This window comes from Pimephales promelas, chromosome 11 (assembly GCF_988280905.1).
Source record: "Pimephales promelas chromosome 11, fPimPro1.hap1.1, whole genome shotgun sequence".
Taxonomy (NCBI): Eukaryota; Metazoa; Chordata; class Actinopteri; order Cypriniformes; family Leuciscidae; genus Pimephales; species Pimephales promelas.
In genome coordinates this window covers 23,109,461-23,122,539 of record NC_142779.1, presented here as the reverse complement: position 1 = coordinate 23,122,539, position 13,079 = coordinate 23,109,461, and the positions used below count along the sequence as shown (strand labels likewise).

The 13,079-nt window shown below is 36.8% G+C and overlaps 1 protein-coding gene across 2 annotated transcripts in view; it reads right to left on the bottom strand.

Annotated features, from left to right (window-relative positions):
* Nucleotides 1-13,079, bottom strand: part of col19a1 (collagen, type XIX, alpha 1) — a 215,356-nt gene that overhangs the window by 137,007 nt on the left and 65,270 nt on the right. For both annotated transcript variants that reach the window (XM_039651732.2, XM_039651740.2), the window contains 4 exons: nucleotides 10,039-10,074; nucleotides 8,494-8,523; nucleotides 6,709-6,735; nucleotides 6,362-6,415 (listed from right to left, as the gene is read on the bottom strand). In XM_039651732.2, coding sequence (XP_039507666.2) covers nucleotides 6,362-6,415; nucleotides 6,709-6,735; nucleotides 8,494-8,523; nucleotides 10,039-10,074 — 147 coding nt within the window. The remainder of the gene's footprint in view (nucleotides 1-6,361; nucleotides 6,416-6,708; nucleotides 6,736-8,493; nucleotides 8,524-10,038; nucleotides 10,075-13,079) is intronic.

Below are 13,079 nucleotides of genomic sequence, written 5' to 3'. Positions count from 1 at the left end.
TCTTACCCTCTCTCTGATCTTCCATCACATAATTAACATGAGCTCTTGTCCCACGGTAGGTCAGATCCATTCCATTATTATTTTAGTGTCTTTTATTGCTATATGCTTGAGTTATTACAGATATTGACATTCAGACATTATTAAGTAAACTTCATCAGCCGAATGGCAGGAGGGCTGACTCATTTGACCCTTCCACTAAGAAATCTATGAGAAAGGCTCTCCAGCTTGCTTCGCACGTCTCAAATTTCTTGAATATATTATAAGAGATATTGTATTTGCTTAATCAGTGAGGAAGGTAGGTAACCGTAATGTGATCCCTTCCAATAACTCTGAACTATTAAAGAGATAGTTCACCGAGAAATTAATTCTGTCATCATTTAATCACCCTTAAGTTGTTCCAAACCTGTATGAATTTCTTTCTTCTGCTGAGCAAAAAACATATTTTGAAGAATATGGGTAACTAAACAGTTGATGGACCCCAATGACATCCATAATGTGAAAAAAACAAATAGTCAATGGGGCCCATGAACTTTGGTTACCCGTATTCTTCAAAATATCTTCTTTTGTGATCAGAAGCAGAAAGAAATTCATACAGGTTTGGAACAACTTGAGGATGAATTATATGATCACGTTTTTATTCAGGCAAATTCTTTTAAAAAGATACAAAAGAGAATGCACACAAAAATGCCCATTTTGTCGTGTATCCCCTAACCCTAAACCTCACAAGCACAGTCTTAAAGGGATACTTCAGGATTTAGCATTAAGCTTTGTATTAGTAGAAAAACCTGTGTTATTTTCGAATTACCGTGCTTTCCACCGTCCGCGCGGAATTATCAACTTTATGTGGGTTGTGCCTCGGCAAAATAAATAAATAAATAATATATATATATATATATATATATATATAAATAATTAAATTAAAACATTACAAAATCAACATGCTTTAAAACTGAGAATACATTAAATATCATGGAGAATATACATTTGAGAATTTGTTTTATTTTTAACAAATATAAAATGTAGTGTGGTTTCTGCTAAAAACAATAAAAAATAATATTTGAAAACAAATATATTTATCTTACACAATTTTGATTTGATCAATTCTGTTTACATTAATGTTTATCATTTTTTTTATATTTTTATTTAGAAATAATGCAATTATTTTAGTAAAAGAACACATAGCAAAACGTGTGTGTGTGTGTGTGTATTTCTATGGATTTCTGGGCACTATGTGCAGAAAAAAGGGCACCAAAACGCTTAAAGGCACAATTGTCAATGCTATAACCTCTTGGTTGGCTGCCAAAATAAATCCAAGCAAATAAATGCTTATGCTTGTCGTGTGACAAAGGCCAAAGAGTTAACCTTGCTAGAAGCGAAATATTCACTGCCGCAAAGATGGCAGCCGAGTATGACTGATAGTGGTGTGTAGAATGAGAGCTGCTAATTGGGTGAGAGTCTCTCGCCAGCAGAGGATCGTCATCTAGAAGGCTTGTAATAATGACCCATGTCCCTCCTTTCCCCAAATAGCCTCCAAGACTGCAGAGCGCCGCAGTCCTGCTCAACAAGTTACCCGGCTGCATGTGACTCGCCAAATATAACCCGAAACCTACCACATCTCTGCTTCCCGGGAAGCTGTGCAGTCATCAAAGCAAAGTTATTTATAGGGCCAAATAGTGTCTTTTGCAACAAAACAACATACTTGACACTGATTTAAATGACAGCCGGAAAAGAATTCGGTCTAACTCAGTCTCGCGGCAAGCTAACTCGCGTGGGCGGTAAACGTTAGCACGATCCCTCGCGAGCGTGGAGAATTTAATGAATTCGCAGGGTGCCGACCACAAGATCATTAGAACACAGCGTCTGGATTCTAAACAGCTTTTTTTTCTGTAACACCATCCAATTAAAGTGGAATCATGTTGGTAGAAGCTGACATTATGTTCAAAATTTTGCAAGAAAGGTCATATGCTTGTAGTGGCCTTTTAATCTCGCAGAAGGTAGAGGTACAAACAAATTGTGCTTGTTTTCAGAGAAAAGTTTAGTGAAACGTTTTACTGTTTGCAAAAAAAATTTCACATGGGTCATTGTGTGTAAAAGAAGTACACTTCTTTTATTGTTCTTGAAGCGTGAAAGCAATGCCTAGTGAAAAAAAATATATAATAAAAGTGTATTATATGTATTTTAAAACTAAGTAGGCATATAGTACAAAAACAAAGTATAGTACAAATCTATTAACACCACCTTGAGACATATTGATATAAATATTATAATTGAACTTTATTTTGGAGTAGTACTTTTTGCAAAATACACATTCTTAATATTAAACCTAAAATATGTTTTAATATCACTATTGGGAAAGAATATAATAGTATGATCTCTGTATAATATCAGTCTTTAAATTAAATATATTTAAAGTGTACCTGAAGTAATTGCAATAGTTCAATTTTACCACAATGATATATATACTGTATATATATATATATATATATATATATATATATATATATATATATATATATATATATATATATATATTTAGTTGAACTTCAGCATTATTTCCGGATCACTAAAGTGCATTAAGTACTTAGTTGTTCCAATTTTAGCATACTTTAAGAATATCAATTTAGTACCAAAAGTACAATTACAGGGTATTTATATTAAATACATATATATGTAATTGTATCTGTAGTATACTTAGCATAAAATAAATGTATTTCAAATACATTTTTATATTTATTTTCACAAGAGCAATCTAGCAGCATTGAACAGTCGTTTACAAAACTGTACATTTTGCTAAAGAGGGAAAAATGTAATTCTGACATAATTTTCACACCTTAATGTCATTCCAAACTTATATAACTGAATTTCTGCTGGGGAACACAACACATATTTTAACATAAGCGTACATGATGAGAAGAATCTTGAGTAGATGGTTATTTTATGGGCAAACTTTCCCTTAAAGCCATATCTGGGAAATATGATTATTGAATTTTGGACAGACAGAAATTTTGATTTTAAAAAGTCTAAAGAACATTATAGATTGTGGTAAAATCCTTTTCCTTTAACAACAAAGTTAACTGTGGTTGCTTTCCATGTCAGCCAATTGGCTCTTCCTGGTTCTTCTGGCTGGTTCTCAGCAGCACTGTGTGCCAGATCCAGATCGTATGCCAAACGTCTGGATATTCAAGACTAATAATAGCAGGGCTCAACAATAAGGATGGATCTGCTGGCCCGGGGCCGGTTTGACAGTGTTTCAGGTCTGATGACAGAACTGTCACAAAATTTTACACTCACTTTTACAACCATTTGTTATGCATTGCAAACACGTAATGATTTGGTTGTAGTTTTCCAGCAAAAGTACAGAAATTACAATTATCTTTTCTTCAATATTGTGACGTATTTCTGAGGGAAACAAGAAAATAAACGTACAGTAGGGCGGGACTTGATTTTGTCCATTGGGTATTGATTGGATTGTTGGACTGTTGTCATTTGATATTGGTCGATCTAATGTGAGTGAAGGGTTGCCCCCTAAATGATGACAGAATTTTAATTTTTAAGTTAACTATTCCTTTAAAGGATTAGTTCACTTTTGAAAAAACTTTTGCTGATAATTTATTCACCCCCATGTCATCCAAGATGTCCATGTGTTTCTTTCCTCAGTCGAAAAGAAATTAAGGTTTTTAATGAAAACATTCCAGGATTTTTCTCCATAAAATGGACTTAAATGGGAACCAGACGGTCCAAGGTCCAAACATCAGTTAATAACAGTTTCAGATGCAGCTTAAAATGTCTTTAAACGACACCAGACGATGAATAAGGGTCTTATCATGCGAAACGATCGGTTATTTCAAAACTTATTCTAAAAATTTAACTTTTATAAGGACAAATGCTAGCCTTGCTCTATTCTGTGAGGCGCGTTTGTAACCTCACGTAATACGTAATTACGTTCAAAAGGTCACGGGCGATGTAGCCAGAAGTTGAACGCATAGGTTGAACGTGCAAACTAACTCAAACGCCGTTTACAAAAAAAGGAATTAAAAGGTAAAACAACGATGTCAGACGATTTTGATTCTGTACTTCCGGCTACATCGCCCGTGACCTTTTAAACGTAATTACGTATTACGTGACGTTGCAAACGCGCCTCAGAGAATATAGCAAGGCTAGCATTTGTCCTTAGAAAAGTTATATTTTTGGAATAAGTTTTGAAATAACCGATCGTTTCGCATGATAAGACTCTTATTCATCGTCTGGTGTCGTTTAAAGACATTTGAAGCTGCATCTGAAACAGTTATTAACTGTCGTTTGGACATGTAAGTCCATTATATGGAGAAAAATCCTGGAATGTTTTCATCAAAAACCTTAATTTCTTTTCGACTGAAGAAAGAAAGACATGGACATCTTGGATGACATGGGGGTGAGTAAATTATCAGCAAAAGTTTTTCAACTAATCCTTTAAAGCTGCAGTCTAGTCGGCCGTTTTTACGCTTTGCGCTTTTACGCTTTGTAGTTTTCCAGCAAAAGTACAGAAATTACAATTATTTTTTCTTCAATATTGTGACGTACTTCTGAGGGAAACAAGAAAATAAACGTACAGTAGGGCGGGACTTGATTTTGTCCATTGGGTATTGATTGGATTGTTGGACTGTTGTCATTTGATATTGGTCGATCTAATGTGAGTGAAGGGTTGCCCCCTAAATGATGACAGAATTTTAATTAAGTTAACTACGCTTTTACATTTTTTACGCTTTTACGCTTTGCGTCCGTTTTTACGCTTTGCAAAAAGCGTTTTTACGCTTTTTGAACATCTCTGTTCAAAATCTGCAATTGCAGTCATTCGCAGAATTATCAACTTTACGTGAGTTGCAGTTTGACACGGCACAGCGTGGATGAACACAATGTTTGAGGAGAGTGTGAGGCTGTCAATCACTGCGCCAGTGTGGATACTGGCATTCAGAATCACAGATTTTTTTTTTTTTTGGAAGTATGACCAACATAATCATTTTCACCGGAAAATGTCATCTGAACTAGTAAGAAACATTCACTTTTGTTAAGTATCCTTGTTTTCGCATGGGTCCGGTTGCAGTCTCTTTTTTCAGTAGCAACTCCGAAGTCCGAACAAAGTCTTTTGCATTTTACAGCGGGTGAATCTGTTGTCACTGGTGATTGTCGTTTGAATCTTTCTTGATCCGCAATCAAATTGATAAGTTTAATTATATCAAGTGCTGTGAAAAAAAAGGCTATAAATCTCCACCTCCAACATCCTCACACGCAATATAGCTTATACTAGCCGGGACTCCTCCTTTTTGTGTACAGATGTGACGTAATGACACAAAAATAGCTCAAATCTCCCAAAAAAATCCACCAGTACCACTGGAATTAAAACGTTATTACAAGCTTACCGTTTTGAATCGAGATACGGCAAGCAGATAGTTTTAAACTGGTTGTTATGCATTTTCTCAAATATGTAATTTTGATAATCTTTAACCCCAAAAAAGCTACGGACTGCAGCTTTAATAATCCTTATTGTTTTGCCCAAAAACGAGACCAATTGTGGACTTGAATAGGGAATTGTTCAGCAATTCCGAGGTGGAAACGCTCCCAACCAGTGTGGACAAGATCCAGATGTCTATGGCACGGTGCATCACTCAATCCATCACTGAACTGAAAAATACCCAACAGTGTCATGATAACACTCCAGTGAACACCACTGCAGAGGATAATAAATATTCATTCATTCTGTTGAATGGGCTTAATGCTGCTCTTACAGTCCCTGCGGCGGACCCAAGTATTCTCCTCCATCTAAGTGGCATGCATTTTTAATACTTTTTATCACATTCAAGGGAGTCGAGAAACAACTGTACGGCATTCAGGACCATTAACCACTCGAGGAGCCGAGATAACATTTGCGTTAACAGGTGTTAGCGTGCCTCTAGTGAAATGGCTCAACGGCTTAGGTAATTCAAATAAGCGGAACACGCAACTGCAATTTGTTGCTGGCAGTCAAACCTCACATAAAGCTTTTTTCGGGCCGTGAGCAGAGCAACGATATAACCCTTGGCCGGCGGCATTGAGAAACAAAGGATAAAATCAATAATGAAACAGTATCGTTTTCTCAATACGTTCGAGCATGTCGTGATTGAACCGTAAATCACACTTGAGATTGCTGGGGTTGGCCATACGTGCCGTCAGTCTACGGTTAAACATTCAGAGTCATTCCCATGAGACCAGGCCCACACAGAGGTCTCCGATCTCTTTTGTCTAGTTCCAGCTGCTGCCGGGTGACTCGATGACGGGTCGGTCACAAAAACACGTATGCAAAATGGATCCAGCCCACACAGGCAGTGTCCTGCTTTGGTTTACTCACCCTTTTGCCCTCTTTCCCTGGTGCTCCTGGTTGACCGGGCAGGCCAGGATCTCCCTGGGGAAGATGGGTAATGGATCAGGAATCAGGTTCTCAGAAAACATTGCAGGCTAGTCTGGATCTTGCTGTCTGTGGTCATAATTGCCCTCAAAAACATGATTTAGATCCAGAAGCAACATTGATGTGAATATGAGCACATAACAGCTGGCTCTGCCTGGACGGGTTTACGTGTCGGCGCTTATTAAAGTGCTGAGAGACAGATGTTCAAACGGCATGGCTGAACTTCGTTATGGTAAGCAAAAATAAATAAATATTTAATTTATTAAAAAAAATGCTGCTGAAGCGCTTACCTTTTCTCCAGGAACTCCTGGGGGACCCTGCAAAAACAAAAAAATAAAAAATAAAAATAGACAAATTTGAGTGATTTTTAATATTCAAATAAAACAATTGGTGTCATTAAGATTTGTTTTGTTTTTATCTCTTATGCATATCAAAACTGTATTTACTTGATATAAATACAATAAAAATAGTAATAATATGAAATATTACAATAAAACAACATTTCTATATTAATTTATTTTAAAATATATATTTTTACTGTGAAAAAGCTGCATTGGTGTCATGATCTTCAGACATAATTTTGATATGCTGATTTTCTGCTCAAGAAACATTTAGTTAATAGACAATTCAATTATTTAAACAATTCTGCTAATTATATATTAGGGATATCATGATATTTTTTTTTTCATTCCTTTAAAGAATAGGGAGTTCAAAAACACCATATATAATGAATCAGTAAAGACATTTATAATGTTGTAAAATATTTTTGATAAATTTAATCCACACTTGCTGAATACAAGTACTATTTTCAAAAAATAAAATAAAAAAATAGGCAACTTGTAAGTGTATTTGGTGTAATTGGAAGTGCGAGTGCTTGCAACGCAGCAACAGAATAGTGTTAAAGGGAACATGAAATGCATTTTTTTATTGTTTTATAATGTTTCCTGGCGTGCACTTTTAAAGTTGGTTTGATTTTTACATCAAAAAAAAAAAAAAAAAAAAAAACATTTCCTACCCAGATTTTAGCCTCTGATTTAAACATTCTGTTTGAAAAGCCGTGTCTGCTGTGAGACTTCAGTGTAAACGCCCCTGTTGTGATTGGCTGACATATTTGCACATGAAATAAGTATTAAATGTGGAACTCCCTCAAAAACTTTTAGCATGTTTTTACTATTACAGCTCTCAAGGTCAACTAATTTTGAAGTGTTGATTATAGCATTATATTTAGATTGTGGTCTGAAAGGTTGCAGTGATAAGCATTGTAGCCGATCACAGATATATTGAGTGAATGAAAGCAGTGATCTCATCATTGCAACTCAATTTCAACACTCTAACGAATACTTTCATCATTACAAACAGAGCAAACCAAGGTGTAAACACAATGTAAGTAAGAGATTTGTTGATTACAATGGGCGTTTTGGAGAGAACTCAGTCACTGATAAACTCAATATGTTTGATTGACAGCTCCAGCGATTGTAAAGGAAAATGTCTTTAATGGCTTTCTATTTATACTTGAACGACAGTTTAAATAACAGATTATTTTCACCCTACTAAGAAAAACTATGTGAAGTTGACCATTTAGTCACTGGTTTGATTTACTGACACATAGACAAAGAACATCTGACTGTACATGAATCATTACATATCAGAAATCACTGATCACAGATCAGGCATTAGAATTAACACTTACACGTTGTCCCATTACTATCAAGTCCATATCGTAAAAGTATGTTTGCTATATATTATATATATATATATATATATATATATATATATATATATATATATATATATATATATATATTATTATTATTATTGAGTCAATACATTAAGCAAATTGAGTTGAATTACGTATATACAGGAATATCTCAAGCAGAAGCAGACCAAGTGTTTTAATACAGGCTTTCGCTATGAATCATCAAAAATTCCAGGAAAAGGCAGGAAAGGGAGGATATCAGTAGTGAGGGATGCCTTTCAAGCACTATAATAAAATTATCATGAAAAGAAACAAACTCAAATCTGCACTGCTACATGCTGGCATTCAGTTTCAGAACACAAATGAAATGCGTTTTTACCTGTTCTCCTTTTTGATCTTGCTTTTCAATCTAAGAGAAAGGGAAAGGGAAATTATAATAATGTATTTCATCAAACAGAGATGGAAATTAACTTCAGCTGTCAATAGTGTTAAAACAAAGGTCAGGAACCAAGATATCTTTACAGGACATGGCCCAGTAAAAGGACAAAGCACATGACCATCACATACAGACACACAGAGATGGCCTTTCAGATGCAGAGTGAAACAGTGTGGTGTTCTCTTACAGCTGGCATCCTCGAAAATACTAACACATCTTAGAAACAGCTGCAAAAATAGCCATTCATTCCTAGTGTCTGGTGAAAGTCAGAGAACAAGAGCTTTCAAAGCTCCTAAAACTGTCAAAATGTAACAGGGGAGGGAGAGTGACGTGTTCGTAAATGAGAGCGACAGATGTCTACACTGGCAAGATCCATAAAAGAATATAAAATAACCTGAAACACTGATAAAATCAGAAATGTCAGCTATAAGCTATGTGTTTAAACCTAAATACAGGAGAAACTCGAAAAACTTGAACCGTGCAAAAGTTCATTTATTTCAGTAATTCAACTAAAAGGGTAAAGGTAATACATTATACAGACTCATTAGATGCAAAGTGAGATATTTTAAGCCTGTATTTGTTATAATTTTGATTATGGCTTACAGCTATGAAAACCTTTCTCAATCTAAATTTGAATTCTGGGTTTTCATAACTGTAAGCCATGATCGTTAAAATTATAACAAATAAAGGCGTGAAATATCTCACTTTGCATGTAATGAGTCTTTTTAAGCTGAATTAATGAAATAAATGAACTTTCGCACGATATTCAAATTTTTCGAGTTTCACCTGTAATTCAAGCCGCTTGTTATAATGTACTACACGATTTACAACTTGACTATAAGAGGGAGTGGTGATGCGGCGAGTGTGTCCTCGGCTTTCACGTTTGCATCCCTGGTATTCCTGCTTGTCCTCATAAAATGTAAAATTAGCATGAGTAAATAACTGTTATGCCCTGATACAGTTCCGTTGGGGTTAGTTTGCTGTTTAGGTTACATAAAGGGGCATAGCTGTTGTACTGTATCCTAACACACAAAGCTGGAGCAGACGTGAATTATAAGCTTGCAGGACATGTCTAACCTCCACAGTCTGGTTGTTCTGGTCGCCCCTCTCCTATGCCTCTTATTTGTTTTAGTTGTGAAGATAAAAAAGGTGAATGGCGTATTTATTGTATTAAAAAGTAGCGCAGTGGAATGGAAAAAATTATTTCAGTGTGAACGGCCCTAAACTATTTTTAACTTTAGCAACGAGTTAATAACGCGTTTTAATATAACGCCCTGTTTGAGCACCTTTCTCATATCTGTGTCGGCGATAAAAAGTCAACCATTCCCTAAAACCTTAGCAAAGACTCTCCATAAATCTCATTTCAGTGCTTAATGCAGATTATGCATATCATGTTTTATATGGATGTTATTCAAAAAGAGCCTGTGTCAGTATGTTGAGCTCTGAAATGACGTGCAGTGTTGTAGTTGGGTGAATTGAGATGCGTACCGGCAATGTTCCTGAAACCGGTGTGCCTGGATCCCCCTGTAACAGAGACACAATCACAAGAGTGATTATTCTGATTATCGCTTTTGTCTTCTGAACACACACACGCAAAAAAAAAAAATATATATATTTTGAAAAAATTTGATGGACCCCATTGACTTCCACAGTATTTTCTTTCCCCCATATATACATTACAGGAACGTCTGTCTGGCTGTGTGTCTCGGTGTGTGTGTGTCTGTCTTTTAATCGCAAATCTCTTGAACCGTTAGTCCGATGGATCTCAAACTTGACAAGTGTCTTGCTACGCGGCACGAGTAAGTGCAGTGCCGAGTTTGACATTGTTTGGATTAGAAATGCAAAAGATATCACTAAATATATATATATATTGCACATTGGCCCTCATTTATCACTCTTGCGTAGAAACGGGTGTATATGTTGGCGTAAGATTATGCTTACACTCCTCTCACCACCTGATTTATGAAGCTGTGCGCACCTTTGAAATCCTTTGGTGTACGCAATGCCTGCCCTTGATAAATCCCGCGGCCGAAAACGATCGTCATTAGAATAACCCGCCCCTAAATATTCAAGTCTATATAAGCTAAAAATATTCAAGCCCCACGCCCTCATTTTACGCCATGGACACACGGAAGACGGCAAAGAAGAGAAACTTCTCCAACCATGTCTCCAACGTGGAGCCGAAATGAACATGCATTGCATTATTCATCACAATGACATCACAATGCATTATTTTACAGCACGTCTTTTGAATTAGCATTCAATTTCGAATCACGTCACATGTATAATAGTGATGATGATGATGATGATGATGTGATGTGAAGTAGCCTACGATTCACATTAATAATTGCATATATAAATGAAAATTTGTAATATTCTTCTTATTATGATTTGTATTAATGACGGTTATTGTTATTTACAAGAAGAATGTCGGTATTATTATTTGTATTATTATTATCATTTAAAATAGAATGAATGTATTTTTTTATTATTTTGTCAGTCTGAATTATTTTTTGGTCATTGAAAGCCTTTTATTAACGAACCCAGTCCGTGCGCACCTGCCGGGTATAATCCTGACACGTCAGGGTAAAGCGTACAGGCTCGCAACTGAAGGAATACATATGCTTACAAATCAAATGCTTTGGTAAAGTCACATAAACATTGAAATCCATGTTGCACAAAAATAAACACTGTCAAAGTTTTTTTTCGAGTTTTTTTTTTTTTTTCAGCGAGTTTTCTTTTTTTACAGTGAGTCATAATATCATATCTTTTAGTTTGTCCGTGCATTTTGTGGTGTTAGAAATTTTTCTGTGCGTTTCCACACTAACTCAAAACGTGCGTACACCACCTCCTGAGCTGGTGTAGGATTCGAGTGTGCCGTACGCCAACGTCCATATTGATAAATCTCAAAGTCACCATGGTTTTGGGTGTACGCTGGAAATTTGGTGTACGCACTTTTGATAAATGAGGGCTTTGCCGCTCTAGCCGCTGGCCACTCCCCCTCTCACGCTGCACACTGAGTGGGCACAGCGCAGGACCAGAGAAAGAGGGACGAAGAAAGCAGATTTGCTCCCTGAATCGTTGCGCTTTTTCATTTGAGCACTCAAACACACAAGCCAACAATTGCTAAAAACACACAAAAACTGATTTTGCACGGGCTCTTTGCACTAGTTATTCTAATGGTGCGTTCACACCGGACGCGAATAGTGCGTCAGGCGCGAATGATTTTAATGTTAAGTCAATGCAAAGACGCGTTAAAAAATTCCTGCGGCGCGAATGAGGCGTGGAGTGTGGCGAGGAAGACGCGAATACGCCTCGCGCGAATTGAGCGTCTGGCGCGTTAAGCGCGTTTTACGCGCAAATGATTTAGTTAGTGCCATTTGTGCATTCACGCGTTTGACGCGAATTCGCGTCTGCCGCCCGAGTTGAAAAGTCTGAACTTTGGCGTGAATTCGCGCCGCGTTAACCAATCAGGAGCCTAGCTGCTTGCTGACGTGGTGAAGTGTCTGGATGCTTCAATAAATTGTTTTGTAATATGACTAAATGCCTAGTGTGGTTCTAATGCACAACAAAGCAAATATTTTATCACTTAAAACATTATTTCTATATACGAGACATTTTCATTTTGTATTGAATGTTATTCATTCCATATCTAGATTATATGAAATACTATTATGATGTAAAGACAATCAACATGTGCTTAAGTTCGTGTTATCAACTTTTGGAAGCTGGCTCTATTTATCATCAAAACAAAAATAAATGACAGCTAGATTAGATGGATGAGGGCGAGGGTGATCCTTGCTCCGATGCGGGACAACAGGTCATCAAACTGGGCGCGGGACAGGTGGAAGTACCGCTGACAGCGGCCATCATCCAGCGCAGCGCTTGAAACTAGCCAAACGATTCACCTCAGAAGGGTCCGGAGGACACAAATATATGGCGACAATGATCCCCACGCAACTGTTCTGCTCACGGTGCCGCTCTGTATTTACTCTGGAGAGCAGAACAGTGGCGTGGGGATCATCGTCGCCACTCTCTCGATGAATGCTCGGTTGACATAAAAACAATGGCCGCCAACGGATTCCGATTCTGACGCACGTAAATTTCGGTTCAAACTTTTTTTTTTTCTTTACACACATCAGTTTCACTCTTGACACGCGAGTGGTCAAGCGTCAAACTAGTCACGCAGGCGCGAATTTGACGCGCTATTCATGTCCGGTGTGAACACAGCATAAATATGTTAGTCTGTTTTCAGCAGAACAAAGGATTTCAACACGAAGGTGAGTAAATGATGACATATTTTTAATTTTTGGGGGAAATATCCCTTTAAGTTGGTCCTTTTGAAGGCATCAACTCAATATTTAATGAAGCGCATAAAAAAAGACCTGGACCGGAAGCAATTCAACCTGTTTTACAGAACGTGGAAGTTAGTTCCACTAAAGTTGGCTGCGCTATGTAATTATCTAAAAATGATCTGTAGGCCTACTTTGGCATTTTTTTAAAGAAACATGTTCTTCGTAAACCTTAGA